The sequence below is a fragment of the Hemitrygon akajei genome, chromosome 9 (assembly GCF_048418815.1).
Source record: "Hemitrygon akajei chromosome 9, sHemAka1.3, whole genome shotgun sequence".
Classification (NCBI taxonomy): Eukaryota; Metazoa; Chordata; class Chondrichthyes; order Myliobatiformes; family Dasyatidae; genus Hemitrygon; species Hemitrygon akajei.
Genome location: NC_133132.1, coordinates 129,443,953 through 129,462,490, shown reverse-complemented (window position 1 = coordinate 129,462,490; position 18,538 = coordinate 129,443,953). Strand labels below are relative to the sequence as shown.

The following is an 18,538-nucleotide window of genomic DNA, read 5'->3' as shown; positions in this document are numbered from 1 at the left end:
ACCCTGAAGGAAGTGATGAATAGTTTAAAGAATGTAAGAAACAGAAAGCACAGACCAACACAGGGAAAATAACAGATTTCAATATATAGCTGGAGGGATAAAAACTTACATTTACATATCTCTTTTATTGTACGATAAGGTAATGTTATACCTGACAATATGAATCTGAACAAGACAACAACAAGTATACCGCATATAGTTTTGATTACTGAGCTCATTAACACCATTCAAACATGGAAAGTACAAGGCTCTGCAATAAAAATTCAGGCAAACACATTAATGGTTTGAAAACTGTTTTTAAAACTATGTTTTTTCTCTGAGTAGCACAAGAATATAAGTATTAAAGATTCAATGAATAGAAAAATTGAATGTTAATAATATTTCAAAAGCGGTTACGAATTCCAGAATCTAGGGACACAAGCTTGAGCTTAAATGAGGAGTGTACGAGTGCTGATTGTGTAAATGTAGATTGGGGTTATCCAGGTGAAATGTAAAGGGAGCATGTGTACAAAATCTAAAAGACAATGGATGAAAGCTGCTGCATAAGTTGACAGTGTTGTTAAGAAGGTGTATGGTGTGTTGGCCTTCATTAACCGTGGGATTAAGAGCCATGAGGTAATGTTTCCGCTACACAAGACCTTAGTTAGACCTGACCTGGAGTACTGTGCTCAGTTCTGGTCACCTTATTACAGGAAGGATGTGGATACTATAGAGAAACTGTATAGGAGATTTACAAGGATGTTGCCTGGATTAGAGAAAATGCCTTATGAGAGTAGGTTGAGTGAACTTGACCTTTTCTCCTTGGGGCAACGGAGGATGAGAGGTGACCTGATGGAGGTGCATAAGATGATGACAGGCATTAATCATGTGGAAAGCCAGAGGCTTTTTCCCAGGGCTGAAATGGCTAACATGAAGGGGCATAGTTTTAAGGTGCTTGGTAGCAGGTACAAGGGGGATGTCAGAGGCATCCACAGAGAGTGATGGGTGCGTGGAATGCACTGCCAGCAAAGGTGGTAGAGGCAGATACAATAGGATCTTCTATGAGCCTCTTAAATAGGTACAGTGATCTCTGAAAAATAGAGGGCTATGTAGTAGGGAAATACTAGGCAGCTTCTAGAGTAGGTTACATGGTCGGCATAACATATGTGCTGTAGATTTTCTGTGTTTCTATGTTCTAAAATTTGAAGAAATGCACAACTGATGGAAATTAGTGTTTTGATCCTTGCCAGAAATTTGTTATGGCCTTGCATTTTCCTATCTAGGTCAACTGTTCTGGAAACAGGAACAATCATAGATCATCAAATTATGCCACCATGCAATGCATAATAATTAACTTGTATTAAATGACATAAAATTAGAAAAAAATATATTCTATGTATTTTTAAAAAACAGAACACTTACTGATGCATCTAAGTGCATTGGATCTACATCAGCGAGACTGGCACCAACTTTCGCACGTTCCCTAAGGATTTCACTTGTCAAATCTTCTGTTCTAACGTTCATTGGAAGACACCTGTTCAATCATTACTAGGTTACAAATTTAATGCAAAATTTTCAAATTCTACCTGAATTTTAAGTTTTACTTCACTCTCCATAACTTTCATCAATATTTCGGGCAGAATAAACTTTAGTCTTTTTATTGCATTAAATGCTGATATGAAACACCATCAAATTTGGCAAAATTAGATACAGCTCTTTGTTTTGGTCTAACTTCAGGAAGAGGTTCCTGCAGAATCAGCAAATCATTTTCATTAAATACAGCAGACATCCTGCTGTGTCATTTTTTTTAAACGTACAAAGTAAAAAGTCCTTTGGCCCACAGGATTCACCCCAGTTCCAAGGGGAGTAATAGCATTAGTTTTATCAAATCAATTATTTCCTTTATCTTTCTCCCATACACCATAAAGTTCCCTCTCATTCTCTTTACATCTATCCACTTACATTAAGGAGTAATTGACAACAGTGAATTAATCTTACAGAATGTCTTTGAAATTTGGAAGGAAACTGGGGCACTCAAAGGAAATCCACACAATCATGGAAAAAACATCCAAACTCCGCTAAAGCGGAACCATAGGTCAGAATTGAAACAGGATCCCTGGTGCTGTGAAGTAGCAACTTTAACTGCTGTACCATTAGGTAACATATGATTAAAATTAAGATTATAATTGAATCATAGTGAGGAATGGTTCTGTTACTCAACATACAGGGAAAAAATATCAATCTGATGAACTTTCAAATCCAGTGTTTTCACAAATCTCATCACCTAACATTTCTGTACACCAGTACTGACTGACCAAACTTGCACATTATATTACAAAATAATCAAGATTGTCCTTTAAGAATTCAAAAAATTCAAGCGAGGAAAATAGCACAATAGAAAATACATGAAAACTGACAAATTACAATCAAATGTAACTTCCATACTTCAAATAGTTATATCATCATATATTACTTTTAAGTCATGCTAAAACACATAATGATCATTTTCTTTTAAAACACAGATACTTGTTACTATATTTCACCTGTTTCTAGCTCTTGCCATGCTTTTGGACTTTCTTCTTTCAAAACGTTCTTCATCGGATGATGAGGTGGTATCGCTGCTATGGATTGCATGTTTCTTCCTTCTTTTTAAAGCAAAAAGCAAGTTAAGAGTAATAAATTTATATTTTTATTTGAAAAAAACATGATTGCAGGTGACACTTGATGGACTGACTACCTGCCATTTTCACATATTCCCTGAAAATGCTCCTACTCAGTGCCCTCTACATTTCCAAGTACAACGATAAAATCATTGTCAGCCCTACACACTCCTGCTTCCCTCACAAAACCTGAAAATAATTTCAGTTGTTAAAAGTACAAAGTATTCAATAAATTTTGTATTATTTTTACCTAATGTGGCTTCTTCTTGCAGGAGATCTGAGTGTATCAAATAGTGTGCTTTGTCTTTGTCTTCGATGAACAGGCTCTGAAGAAACAAGTTAATTCCCAGATTTAAGCAACAATGAGTTCAGGTGCAGGCTAATGTATGAAGCAGCTGAAGGCAAAATTAATATGGTGCTTTCCTTTTAAGAATAACTTTTTCGATGCCACTTTATAAAATGTTTAGGATCTCAGTTATGTTATTTTCATAGCTTTTACTCCAAATAGAAAATATAGGGCATAATTCTTAACTAGAAACAAATGCTCTTTCAAGAAACTTCCACTGAAATTTCTACACAATTTTGATTAGATGCAGTCTCATTCACAATCAATGAAGTTAGAGTCTAACAAAATGAAAAAGCAAAATACTACAGCCTTTGTATCACAGAACATTTGTAGGATTTCACAAGAAAAATTATTTTCTACATTTACCTATTGGAGGGGCTTGATATCTCTGTACAGCTTTCCGTTGTCTCAAGTTGTACGGTCTGTCATTTTCTTCAGCCTCTTCTACTTCATCTCCATCTTCTTCCTCTTCTTGAGATTCTAATGAGATAAATAATAAAGATCACAGTGCATGGTACTGTTACAATCACTTTGAAAATGAAATAATTCATTGGGATCACTGAATATCATTTATTTACTTAAAGTAAGCTAATGTTACCTCAATTGACAGAACATAAAAGGGCAGATGGTTATCCACTACTAAACTGAGCTTTTAATTGTATCAAAGGCAACACGAGTGAATCTGCAGATGCTGGAAATAAATAAAAATACAAAATGCTGGCAGAACTCAGCAGGCCAGACAGCATCTATGGGAGGAGGTAATGACGATGTTTCGGGCCAAAACCCTTCATCAGGAGTTAAGTAACATGGGATGGTCGAGGGGGGATAAGGAGTGGGGGGAGGGATGAAGTAGAGAGCTGGGAACTGATAGGCTGAAGGGAAATGGGCTGGGGGAAGGTGGAGAATTATGGGAAATAAAAGAGAAAGAAAGGTAGGGCTGGAGGGAGATTATAGAGAGGGGGCAAAAAGAGAGAGAAAGAGAACCAGACTAAAATTACAGACAGGGATGGGGTAAGGGGTGGGGGCGCAGGGGTATCAACGAAGGTCTGTGAACTGAATATTCATGCCGGCAGGTAGGAGGCTACCTAGGCGGGAGATAAGGTATTGCTCCATCAACCTGCGTGTGGCCTCACCTTGACGGTAGAGGAGGCCATGGACAGACATATCGGAGTGGGAGTGGTCTGTGGAATTGAAGTGTGTGGCCACAGGGAGATCACGCCACTGCTGGAGGACCGAGCGCCGGTGTTCGGCGAAACGGTCTCCCAGTCTGCGGCGGGTCTCCCCAATGTATAAATGGCCACATTGGGAGCACCGGATACAGTATATCACCCCAGTTGACTCACAGGTGAAGTGGTGCCTCACCTGAAAGGACTGTCTGGGGCCTAGGATGGTGGTGAGGGAAGAAATGTGAGGGCAGGTGTAGCCCTTCTTCCGTTTGCAGGGATAAGTGCCTGGAGGGAGGTCGGTGGGGAGGGATGGGGGGGATGAATGGACAAGGGAGTCGCGTAGGGAGCGATCCCTGTGGAAAGCCGAGAGTGGTCACTACCTCCTCCCATAGATGCTGTCTGGCCTGCTGAGTTCTGCCAGCATTTTGTGTTTTTATTTTTAATCGTATCATTTCAGTGCATTAATTTCCAAGAGAAAGCATCAGTCTGCCAGCTTCAAATATGTTTTATATTCCTTAAGTCTCATATATTTAAAGCAATTTATGTAATCTGTTCAAATAAAGCCCTTTGTTTATATTTGATACTGCATTTTTACTCTTTTGTTGGATTTAAATATTCTTATTACTACAAATGGATATATTAAACACAAATGTCACAGAAGTGGAAAGGAAAAACTATAAATGGACTGTTGCATTGGATTTTATCAAAGAAAGCAATACACAGAATCTGTAATCAGGATTCATAAATAGGCACTAAGGCTCTGCAAAGGGGTAAGGTAAGCAAAGAACTAACAAATAGAATAAAATGTAAAATTGTCCAGTTTGGCAGGAAAAAGATAAAAAAGCAAATTACCCAAAGAGTGAGAACACTGGGAGCTTTGAGGTGACGGGATCGGAGTATCAATGCATTAATTCACAGATGGTCTATATACATGTATGTCAAGTAATTAGGAAACCAATAGAATGGCATCATTTAGTGTAAAGTAAATTACATATTAAAATAAGATCAATGTTTCAATAATATAGAGCATTGATGCTACTAAATCTTAAGTACTCTGTACAATATGGATCTCATTTATAGAAGGCTTGTTAATGCATTGGACGCAATTCTGATTAAACTTACTAAACTAATATCTAGAACAGGTGACTATCTTTAGGATAAAATTTAAACACACCAGGTGTGTATCCACTGGAGTTTAGGAGAGACTTGACTGACACAAACAAGATCCTAATAGGTATTGAGAGAATAGCTGTGGAGAGGATATTTTCTTCTGTGAGAAAATCTAGGGAGTATTCAAAGATAACTATCACCAATTTAAAACAGAGATACAGCTTCTTTTTTATGAACTCTCTTATTTAAAGTTGAGACAAAGTCTTTGAATATGCTTAAGAAGTACATCAATATGTGATTAAAAAAAGAGTGAAGTTACCTCTGGAAAAGTGGGAATGCAAGGTCGAGGTTACAATCAGATTTGCTACGATCTTATTCAATGGTAGGGCCTGCTTAAGGGGTCAAAAGGCCTACTCCTATTTTTAATTCATCAAAATATTCATACATAATGCATGTCACTTCCAACCTAGGTGGAAATCAAACATTTTGAAAATACTTGACATGTCAGAAAATTACATAAGTGCCCTGTACATCTCAACAGTCAAATGAATGAAGAGTGCCAGAGGGAGAAGACTGACAAAATGGAGAGCACTCACAGAATGCTTAAAGTGAACAGCATGTAAAGGCCAAAAGCCAGGACCGTGGTATCGCTAGAGTATATCTTGAGAGGCCATCAAACATTTACTTCTGGAATTTTAGATATTGATCAGCTAAGTGAGCATTGCTCAAAAGACTCTGCTCTTGCCAATAGCTGCCATGGTGAGTACCATGCCAGTCGAGGTCCATTCTTCTAAGCAGAGTGTATCATGCTGAGCCAAAGGTAAAATATGATGAAATGATGCTTCTGGATAAGGGTTTGAAATTAGCTGTTGGCCTTTGTTTAGAAATTTTCTTTACTGTAGTCATTTTCAAAGCAATGTACAGGCCTAATGGCTTTTAGTGAAAAATGGGCTTAAAAATACTCTACCGTAGATTCCGGATTTTAAGCCGCTACTTTTTTCCCACATTTTGATCAGCTTTGAACACTGCGGCCTTTACTACGGTGCGGCTAATGCATGATTTTTTTTCAAGCCGCCAAAAACATTTTGCCTCGTAACAGTAGACCAATAAAATTGATGAGTAGTTCACAGAGGTCCAATGAAATTGTACGATAAATCAAGCGCACTTTCACAATTAAATTATTGTAAATCAGTCATTTGTACTCACCCTCATCAACATGGAAAACACTCGAAGAAAAGCATTGTGCTGCCTTTATGGCAGTTATTTAGTTTATAATATTTTCGCTTAGTAATTCATTTGTTAGTATGTTTTCTGTACTACAGCCCGGAATGCTAGACGCTACATCCGGTTTCGCCGCATCTTGTGGGAAATACCGGTTTGCGATAAACGGGAAGGTGGGGGGGGGAGCGGCGGAGCCAAAACGCTGCTTTTAAGTTAAAGGCAATCAATAACTTTTCCTGGTAGGCTGCAGTATATATATTTTTACCAGTTGCTAGGAGATATTGGAATATATATGCAACGTAATTTGTGTGTTACCGATACGTATGTATATTTAAAAGTAGCCGTATTACAGGCACGGTTCGAAAAAAAGCATTTGCAATATGTATTTGTTTGTTACCATATGGATTTAATTAAAAGTTAAAAAATCCTCACGTGTAATATCTTTCTGTGTAAATATCTCATATTACAACGTGGGACACCTGCGGCCTAAAATCCGGTGCGGCCTGTACAAGTACAAAATTGATTTTCTTTCTAAAATTAGAGCCAGCGGCTTTTAATCAGGTGCGCTCTGTAGTGTGAAATCTACGGTAATTCAATTGCTGCAATGACATCCAGTCATCTAATACATTTTAATACAATACTAATTTTTTTTAATTACACAAGGACACTGCAGACACTAGAAGTCGCATGAATTCCAATTATTATGTTACTTGTCACACCACTACTAAAAATACTATGGCAATGACTGTTTATGTTGAAGGGGAACCCCATAAGATTTATAATCAATAAATCTCATGCTTTTAAGTGAACTATCCATGTAAAACATAAAAATTAGAGATGCTAAACGGCTGAAATCAAAACAGAAAATATGCAGATAACTCAAGCTCAGAGTCAGAATTTGACATAGAAGTTACGATAAGTTACAAAAAAGAAAAATGACAAGGCAGAGCTCATGAACGGTTCACAGATCTAATGTCAGAAGGGAAGAAGTTGTTCCTAAAATATTGAGGAACTAGTGTTCTTAAGTCTTTTCACAGTTGTTGTCTCATTTGTTGAGCATTTTCTGCATTTACTATTTGTACTCAAGTATCCATTTATGTTTGAAAGCTATTCTAAAAAATATCATCACACCAGTCATTACTAGTTATTTTACTGCTACTGAAATGAAATGAATTTTAAGTGATTCCCTGTTAGCAATGAGGGAACAGAATCAGCTTGCAATTTTCTGAGCCAGTTCAAATACAGTTACATTGATGCTACAATGGTTGGGCCAAGTTCCCAATATATAGAATTTCAAGTAAAATTGCTTCAGTAAGGTGAATAAAGATACAAATAATAGACAGTTCATTTTGGTAACAGTACTCCTTTACTACATTTAATCAGCATAACATAATTAAAAAGTAGCTTATGCCTGAAAATATATATATCTACTGCAAATTTGGTATACAGGTACAAGCAATGAACTCTACCTCAAACCCAAGTTTAAGATGGAATCCCCACTTTACCTGTATACAAATTACTTTCTAAAACTAGATTGATGAAAAATATTAGTATTTTTCATTTTAGTTGAAAGAGGAGGTATTATTCTATTCTGAACTCAAATACACAGACTGAACTATTCACAATGTCATAATCTGGTAATCATTAAATTAAACAAATATACAGAATTTTATGCCACAAACAAACAAATCTAAGATGATGCAATATATTGGAGCAGCAGTCTACTATTACATGGATAAGATAAATTCTGGCTTAAACCCTACAGGTTTCTAATACTAGCTGCAACTCTATCATACAAAGATAAAAGTGCAGGGGCTTTGTTTTTTTTTTAATATTAAATCATGTGCAAATAAGTAAATTACTTTCCCAGCAACTCTCAATATTTAAGACATCTATCATAGCAGTTTATTTATAGGACAGTGAATGAGAAGGAAGCAATGCTCCAACTAACAAAACGAATAGGATTTTCATATAGGTTTGGATACAAAAGTTGGAAACTATCAGATTAGCATAAGAAAACTTAAGGTAAAGGATACCTTCACTTCCTTCTTCCTCCTCCTCCTCCTCCTCTTCTTCTTCCTCCTCTTCATCTCCTTCACTAGTTTCTTCAACATGAATAGGCATTCCATACATGTTTCTTCTCAAAGGTTTTCTTTTCCTCTTCACACGGGAATACATATCCATGTTTTCCTAAGATAATGTAATAAATACAATATTTGCCCAAATTATATAAAGAACACACACAATTCAGATACATTTATAATGTCAACATATCATAAATTACAAAGTACTTCAAGCCTAGTAACTGGGCTCAAGAAGAAATATATATGCACTAGTATAAAAATACTGTCACTAAGGAATTAAAAAAATCTTGTTTTGTAAAACGAACATTCACCAGAACTTTCAGAGGCAGCTCAAACCAACTAGCATGTTGCAAGTCCATACCCTACTCAGAAGGTGCAGCAGAGAAGGAAATTTACTGACTGATCAATTACACAAGCTGTAGCACTGTTAAATACAAATGTGAAAATTTAAGACTAGCAATGATGCTTATATTCAAATATCACAGCAGCATTTTATCATAATTATTACTAAATACTAGAAAATAGAAAAAAATAATCTAATTAGAAAAGCTGAAAACTAATCACCAGGAGTCAAACAACATCAAATCCTACTTAAATAAGGATTAACAGAATTCTTCAGTCATTTTAGAAAATACATACTCCATAGCAACCTAAGATCTAAATTAAAAGTCTGAAGATACTATGATACTTGTGTATGTGACCGGTTACACAACAAAACTATAAACAAAAACACTAGAGACTAGAGCTAAGTTAACATTGTATGTAATTAGTTTTGCTACAACAAGTGTATGGGACATTGGAAAAAAAGTTGAATTTCCCCATGGGGATGAATAAAGTATCTATCTATCTAACAGGGGTTTTTACTTACAGAACCCGAACTGAACACGTATATACAGATCAATACGCGCCCAATAGCACATGCTCAATAACATGTTACAATAACATAAAATAGTCCCATATTATACAGTAGGATATATGGTACACACTCCTCCCCTTTTATTTAAAAAGTGTATGAACTTTTTTACGCTAAACAAATACTGTATGTTTACCCTTAATATACAAATGCCCACCCACTGTTTAATTAGTAACTTAATAATATGAAATTATAACAAAGTAATGTAATAATTATAAATTATAACTCAAGTCTTTGTGGGGGGGGTCTTCTCTGCCCCTCTGAGTAACGTCTGTCAATAAACTTGTTTGTTTTAATACAGATTTCCATACAAAAGTCATGAACAGTTGATGTCTGAGCATAGGGAGTTTCCATGGTCTGCTTCAAAGATGACTTGCCACCAACAAAAGAAGTAGCTGGTGATCTGCTGTCTCTACTAGTCAGGGCAATCCGATGACTCACAGAAAGATCAGCACTTTACCAGTAATCTTTCACCATTTGATGCAGCAGTTGATCGAAATCCTGGTGTTCATTCCATTGCTCTTAAGCTGCTGTTAAAGTAAAGTTTTGCTGATATTAAAGATTATCTGCAGTGCTATCTGTCTGGCTCAAGGAGAATTCCTTCAGATGCACATTCAACACAAGTGTGAAAATTCAACAATTGAAACCTTACAGTTTGTTGCCAGAATTCACCTCTGTTTTGATGTTGTTTCCCAACTTCTTTGTGAAAAACAAGACATAATTTGAGGATTCAAAATATGTACATGCAAAAGAAACTTTCCGCAAAGGATTAAGTGTGTGATTCTCAATGGAGGAAAAAACTGGTACAAGATTTACCTTCTGCGAAAGCTGTTCTGTTTGAATAGAATTGATTTTGTCCTGTGTTAAGTTTACCTTCTTCCCCAGCAACGTGGTTTTCATTTATTTCACCACCCTCAGTAATTTCTCCGAGGCTGGTTGCTATATTGTGGGCGGAGACCATAGCAATGACGAACAAGGTAAGGAGGGTAATGCTGTCTTCTGTATGGAGGATGATGTTGCTGATTTTGATAATCTTGGGGAGACTGTCAATGGAGTAGCAGTAATTCTGTGCTGCTCTTAGTTTTCTCTCTCTCCCACCAGCTTAAATTTTGAATTTAAAAGTTTTTAATTGCTGATTCTTGAAGGGGAGTAATATGTCTATGTCTACGAGAAGTGGGAAGAATCCGCATGAACCTACTAACAAAGGTAATGGAAAAGGAAAGATCTGATGAAATGCCAGAATGGGCTGTAGATATCATTCGGACACTGAATTCAATTCAAGATCAGAATAAGGCAATTAAAGATCAACTGGAAAAGAATAATAACGAAATGAAGTTATTTCTGGGAAAACTTAAAGATGTGGAAACTCAAGTTACTAAACATGAAGGGGAATTGAAGTCAACTAAGCAAAAACTGTCTGAAATTAAACCCGTTTGGAAAAATATCATAATAAGATTATTGATCTGGAAACTAGGTCTCGCCGAAACAACATACGAATCATTGGATTGCAAGAAGGAGCTGAAAATGGAGACTTAACGGTTTACTTTGGTAAGCTCTTTCATAATCTATTTCCGACTATTTTATCACAGCCGCCTGCTATTGAAAGAGCACACAGACTGTCCACTTCGAAATCTAGAGATTCAAACGGACCAAGATTTATTTTGGTTTGTTTTCATCTCTTTAAAATTAAAGATCAAATAATGCGACAGGCAAGAAAACAGAGAGTTTTCAGATTCAACGAGCCTGAGTTCCATTTTTATGAAGATTATCCAAAAGAAGTAATGGAACAAAGATCAAGATTTGCTTTGGTAATGAAACAAGCATATGATAAGAAACTATTTCCCTCTTTGAGTTACCTGACAAAAATGAAAGTTTTTCCTCCTAATTCTTCCCCATGTACTTTCTTTGACCCAAAAGTCACGCTGGATTTTGTTCAGGCTATACCTGTCACCACCACTGACGTTACTACCAAATGAACTATCTGAAAAGCTGTTTGATTACCTGTATATTACTCACATTTCGAAAAGAAGATATATGAAAATATATGAAGACTATTTGGATATTTCATTGACAGATTAATAAAAGAAGATAAGAAAACCTGCTCATCGTTACATCCTAGTGGATTTTTTTTTGGAAAGAAAATTTACGGTTCAAATTTGTTTAAATGGTTAATTACATATTTGACTGAGAAAAGAGGATAAAAGGATTTGTTCCTTTTATCTAATATTTGGTTTGATGTTTTTTTTGTTGTTTCTTAACTTACTAACTGGTAGTTTTTTTTCCTACTAATAGGGTTTCTTTTTACATACCGTAGATTCCGGATTTTAAGCCGCTACTTTTTTCCCACATTTTGAACAGCTTTGAACTTTGCGGCCTTTAAAACGGAGCGGCTAATACATGATTTTTTTCATGCCGCCTCGTAAACATTTTGCCTCATAACAGACCAATAAAATTGATGAGTAGTTCACAGAGGTCCAATGAAATTGTACGATAAATCAAGCGCACTTTCACAATTAAATTATTGTAAATCAGTCATTTGTACTCACCCTCATCAACATGGAAAACACTCGAAGCATTGTGCTGCCTTATGGCAGTTATTTAGTTTATAATATTTTCGCTTAGTAATTCATTTTCTAGTTAAAGTTAGAAGAGTTTTAACTATATTTGTTTTCTGTACTACATCGCGGGATGCTATGACGTCACACCCAGTTTCGCGGTGTCTTGTGGGAAAACGCCGTTTGCGAATAAACGGAAAGGTGGGGGTCGAGCGGCGGAGCGAAACGCTGCTTTTAAGTTAAAGGCGATCAATAACTTTTCCTGGTAGGCTGCAGTATATATATTTTTTACCAGTCGTTAGGAGATATTGGAATGTTGTTCAGTAAAGAAGTATACGCAACGTATATTTAAAAGTAGCCGCGTTACGGGCACGGTTCGAAAAAAAGCATTTGCAATATGTATTTGTTTTTGTTACCATATGGATTTAATTAAAAGTTAAAAAATCCTCACGTGTAATATCTTTCTGTGTAAATATCTCATATTACAACGTGGGACACCTGCGGCCGAAAATCCGGTGCGGCCTAAAATCCGGTGCGGCCTAAAATCCGGTGCGGCCTTTACAATTAAAAAATTGATTTTATTTCTAAAATTAGAGCCAGCGGCTTTTAATCAGGTGTGCTCTGTAGTCCGGAATCTACGGTATATTTATCTGGGAGGGTTTAGTTACTATGATATTACTAATTAATATTTTTGTAAATTTAGTTCAGTTAAATATACTATTAACCTTTTTTCATTTTTCAATCTTTTTATCGATTTTCAAATAAAGAATATACAAATCAGAGGAGTTTAGCAAACAGATAATATAAAAGACATATAAACAGCAATAAAAAAAACAGAATATATAATGTCAAAATCAGATTGGTAAAATGTTACACTGTTATATATACAATGCTCAAAAAAAAACAACTCTTCATAGCAATCATTAAAAAAAAGATTGGAAATTTTATTTCATAAAGGAAAAAAAAACCCACTAACTAATTAAGACGAAAGAAAAGAGAAAGAAAAAAGAAAGAAAAAGAAAGATTGGGCAGTCCAATTGAGGATAGAATTAAAAAAGAGAGGGAAAAAAAATCCTTCCAGTCATCTCCGAGCCTTCACGGATAAGGATCTTCCGAAAAGAGTAAAGAAAAATAAATAAATAAAAAATAAATTAAATCGTGAAAATATTGAATAAAGGGTCACCAGACTTGTTCAAAATTAAAGGATGTATCAAATGTCCGGCTTCTAATTTTCTCCAAGCTTAGACATGACATAATGGAGGAGAACCAATAAAAAACAGTAGGTGGGTTAGATTCTTTCCAGTGTAGCAAAATAACTCTCCTAGCCAGTACAGTTGAAAAGGCTATCATATGTTGAGCGGAAGCAAACACTTTGCTTGCTTCCTCTGGAATAATCCCAAAAATTGCTGTAAGTGACCTATATAGGTATAATTTCTCCCCTTTAGTTGAATATACTCAACAGGCGCTTTCTAAATGGTCACCTATGTCGATGTCATTGATAGGTCGAATAAATGCTATAAAAATGGTTATTCTACCGAAATTTTTATATATATTTCAAGCAGTTTCCTCTTCTGTTCCAAAAACATTTTTTAATAAAATAGATTCTCTGATTTTGTCTTACGTTTGGAATAACAAAAGCTCTAGAGTGAATAAATTTTTATTGCAAAAACCAAAAAAAAAGATGGAGGACTGGCCTTACCAAACTTTAGATTTTATTATTGGGCAATTAATATTCATTATATTACCTTTTTGGAATTATGATATAGATGACCAAGCTCGCCCTTCATGGTTACATTTGAAGGAAAATTCAGTAATGGGGTTTTCGTTAGCTTCTTTATTAGGAGCTCCTCTTCCATTTTCGCTCTCCAGAATAGGTAGACAAGCTCTCAACCCTATTGTTAAACATACTCTAAAAATTTGGTTTCAGGTTCGTAGATTTTTTGAATTAAATGATTTTCTACTTTCTAGTAATATTTATTCTAATTTCTTTTTTAAACCATCAACTTTGGATAAGGCTTTTTAAACATGGAAAATGAAGGGAATAAAAACTTTTTTGTTTTTACAGGACTGTTTAACATCCTTTTCACAGTTAATGGATAAATATGATATCTCTAATACACATTTTTTCAGATATTTACAGGTAAGGAATTTTTAGGTGATTTTTTACCGAATTACCCCTTGGCCTGCTCTTTAAATTTGGCTTATGCTATTTTTCAGCTTAAACCTTTTCAAAAATGATTAATAGCTATCATTTATAAACAGTTAATGAATGCTCGCATGTCGCCTAATGATAGAGTTCAACACATCTGGGAAGTAGAACTTCAACACTCACTTTCAGACAATCAATGGAGTAAAATTTATTATCTAGTCAATAATTCATCAATCGGCACACGCCATATCTTAATTCAATTTAAGATAGTACACAGGGCCTATATGTCCAAAGATAAATTGGCGCATATTTTTCCCAATATAAGCCCTATTTGTGACAGATGTAACGCAGAAGTGGCTACTCTAACTCATATGTTTTGGTCATGTGTAAGCTTAAACAATTTTTGGAGGGATGTGTTTGGAATATTATCTAAAGTTACAGATGTGGATGTTCAACCTAATTCACTTACAACCTTTTTTTAATCTGTTTTATTATAGTGCCCTATAACCGAATTTAAAATTTTCTTAGGAATTTAAAGCTAAAATTAAGATGGCATTGGTTTTTCTCTCTAAGAGATTATATTATTTTGGTTCTTTTTCTGTTTAATACATGATGGAATGTAAACACTCTACTTTGTTGAGACATTACTGTCTTTCTTGCAAGGTCAGTTTATTTTTTTTTTGTGTACTGGCTGGGAGGAGGGAGAGACAAGCCCGACAGAGCGGCCCATGGCTTCATATCTATCTTAGTTCGATGGCTTTTTTGTTTCTGGCTTTTGGGAGGGTGGGTGGGTTTAGAGTTAGGAGTTTTTTCCCCATTGGGTGGTTCCGGAGCATGAGTGTTTTCTATATGGTTGTATTCTTCATCACTGCCATCTTTGATAATCCCGTATTGGTATGTGTTCTGCGTATGTATAAAGTAAATTGGAATAAAATTATAGTATGGCAGTTAAACGGATTAACGTAATAAGTTGGAATGTACGTGACTGGAATCGTCCTATTAAATGAAAAAAGACTTAAAATTATTAATCGATTCCAATCTGATATTGTTTCCAATCTAGGTTGTTTTGGTTAATTTGTATGGTTCTAATTTAGCTGATCCTTTTTTTAAAAAAGTATTTGCTTTATTGCCAGATTTAAATGAATATATGTTGATCATGGGTGGGGATTTTAACTGTTGTTTAAATCCTATGATTGACAAGAGCTCAACTAATCAGCGACTTCCAAATCGTTCTGCGTCTGTTATTAACTCCTTTTTGACCAATTTTGGGTTGATCGAATTATGGAGGCATTTACACCCTGATAACAGAGAATATTCCTTTTTTTCACATGTTTATAAAAAATATTCAACGACTGATTATAATTGATCCCAGCCTTTTGCCTAATGTTAAAAACTGTGAATATGACGCTATTGTTATATCTGATCCTGCGCCTTTGAGTTTGTCCTTTGAATTTGATGATGTCATTTTTGCCTGTCCACATTTTTGCATGTCTCAGACTTTATTGCAAAACTCTGACTTTATCAGTTTTATTGAAAGCCAGATAAAAGAATTTTTTCTTTTTAATAATATAGGAGGTATGTCTAAATTAATTATATGGAATACATTCAAAGCATTTTTACATGGTCAGATTATTTCTTATTCAGCTAAACTTAAAAAACAGACTAAAGCAGAATTAGATAAAATTTCAAAACAAATTAAAGATTTAGATAATATCTATGCGATTTCCCCTAATATTGACATTTAAAAAAAGGGTGGAACTTCAATCACAATATAACCTATTATTAACTCATCCAATTGAAGATTATCTACTTAAGTTAAAGAGCCAATTTTATATGTTTGGAGATAAAAATAATAAACTACCTGCATCTCAATTAAAATCGGCTGGAACCAAAAGGCAAATTTTGAAAATTTGTAGAAAGGATGGTACCCTGGCTCGGGAATATGAAGAAATTAATAAGATTTTTCAAGATGTTTATACTGAACTTTATAAATCTCAATGTCTAGTAGACTCTTCTGAAATGAATGCTTCTTTTTTACGAAAGATTGTTTTTCCTAAAATTTCTGCCGAGGATCAAAAAACTCTTGATGCCCAAATTACTGAATCCGAAATTCATAAAGCTATTTTTTCAATGCAATCTGGTAAGGCCCCGGGACTTGATGGTTATCCTGTAGAATTTTATTTAAAAAATGGAAAATTGCTTTCTCCATATATGTTGAAGATGTTTAAAGATTCTTTAATGAAAAGTGATTTACCCTCTACTTTTTATGAAGCTTCTATTTCTTTAATTCTCAAAAAGGATAAAGATCCTACTGATTGTGCCTCATACAAACCAATCTAATTATTGAATGTTGATGCTAAGATTCTCTCAAAGATAATGGCCAATCGGTTGGAGAGTATTTTGGGAACTGAGAGCTGTGAAACAGTTTTATTTAACTTCGTTATTAGGAGTTGCTCTACCTATACAATTAGCTAAAGTTGCTAATTTAAACCTATATCTTGGGGTTAAGCACTCTTTACAAATTTGGCTCCAGTTCCGTAATATTTTTAATCTTAAAAAATTTAAACTTTCTAGTTTAATTTATCGTAATTACTTTTTTAAACCTTCTTGGAGCGATCCAATTTTTTTACTTTGGAAAAATAAAGGTATTAATTCATTTTTGGATTTATTTAACGAAGGCAGATTGATGTCTTTTGAACAATTAATCAATAAGTATTCGCTCTCATATTCACACTTTTTACAATATCTTCAAGTTAGACATTTTTTACAAAAATATTTAAGTAATTTTCCCTACATATTGGATGGAGGCTGACTTGTTAGATACTATTATGAATATGAACCCCTCGATGAAAGGTTCAATTGGAAGAATTTATAATTTGTTATTACAATGGAATAAGCATCCATTACTTAAGATTAAACAGGATTGGGAGAAGGAACTCAATTTGACTTTTATATGGGAGAATTGGACACAGATTCTGAAGCTGGTTAACTCTTCTTCGATCTGTGCTAGTCATTCACTGATTCAATTTAAAATTGTACATCATTACCATTTGACGAAGGAGAGACTTTCTAAAATATTTCCCAATGTTGACAAGTATTGTGATAGATGTAAAACTGAGATAGCTACACTGACACATATGTTCTGGTCATGTACTATATTAAAACAGTTTTGGAAGTCAGTCTTTTCGACAATTTCTAAAGCACTCAGAATCAACTTACAACCTAATAAATTGACTGTGCTTTTTGGAATAATTCCTCAAAATATCCATGGTATTTCTGTGTCTGACCAACATGTTATTGCGTTTGTTACATTGATAGCTAGAAGGGCCATCTTGTTGAAATGGAAGGATATATCAGCTCCTACTTTGTCACAATGGTTCTCTCAAGTGATGCTGTGTCTTAGTTTGGAGAAAAATAGAAGTCGACCCTTTGAACTTTTATTTGATTTTGAGAAGAGATGGGGCTCATTTGCTCGTTATTATCATTTCAGTTAACTGATAGATTTCCTCCACAATCTAAATGTAAATTTTTTTTTGAAATATCTTTTTCTCTTGTTGGCAGTTTGATGTTTATTTTTAGAAGCTTTCTGTATGACGCATGGCTCCGGGGTTGTACCTCCAATGGGTTTCTTTTTTTTCTCACTTTTCTTGCTTAGTAGGGTTTTTTATTCACAGAAATTTCCAATCTTTAAAATAATTTCTTCCTTTTCGAGGCATTGTAAAGCATTGTTACTTCGCTGTACTTGTGCTATTTTTGAATAATAATAATAATAAAAAGATTTTGATAATCTTGGTTTTCTCCATCTGTTGCTGACTCTGCTCCATCTCCTTTCTCTCCACCTTCAATGTTCTGTTGGTAATTACGTGGTGGACCTCGGTAGCGAGGGTTGCATCGACGATAACGATTTCTGTCTGTGACTTATCGGCTTCCTTGGACTGCAACTCCTCCGGGACCAGTTGCATTTGCCGCTTCTGCGCCCTTTTCGCCTTCCAGTACGTCGAACTCCAGTTTCACCGTCTCCAACACTGCGGAGGTATTTCCGTGGGTTATTCTTTAATCGCAGTCTGATATACAAACACATCTTCCTTTACATCAATCCTGTTGATGAATCCATATCCATTTTGTACATTCAAACACTTTACTGTTCCAAGAACCTTTGTTGTAATGACTTTCTTCTCCCTGGGCAATTTGGGTTTGTCTGGCTGTTGCTACTGCTGCTGCTGACAGATTGCTGCTCCGTCTCGGCCTCACTCATAGTGTTGACAGGCTGCGTGAGGTGGTTGCGGTACAGGCAGGTCTAAAGTGGGGCCTCCCGCGTTTCCCTCATTTCTTTCTTCTGTCTAATACAATTCCTT

General features: G+C 35.2%; 1 protein-coding gene across 2 annotated transcripts in view; it reads right to left on the bottom strand.

The window, feature by feature from the left end:
* The window catches only part of atad2b (ATPase family AAA domain containing 2B), a 195,184-nt gene that overhangs the window by 78,815 nt on the left and 97,831 nt on the right, over positions 1–18,538 (bottom strand). For both annotated transcript variants that reach the window (XM_073056957.1, XM_073056959.1), the window contains exons 6-10: positions 8,519–8,672; positions 3,352–3,465; positions 2,890–2,965; positions 2,523–2,624; positions 1,402–1,513 (exon numbers count right to left, since the gene is read on the bottom strand). In XM_073056957.1, coding sequence (XP_072913058.1) covers positions 1,402–1,513; positions 2,523–2,624; positions 2,890–2,965; positions 3,352–3,465; positions 8,519–8,672 — 558 coding nt within the window. The remainder of the gene's footprint in view (positions 1–1,401; positions 1,514–2,522; positions 2,625–2,889; positions 2,966–3,351; positions 3,466–8,518; positions 8,673–18,538) is intronic.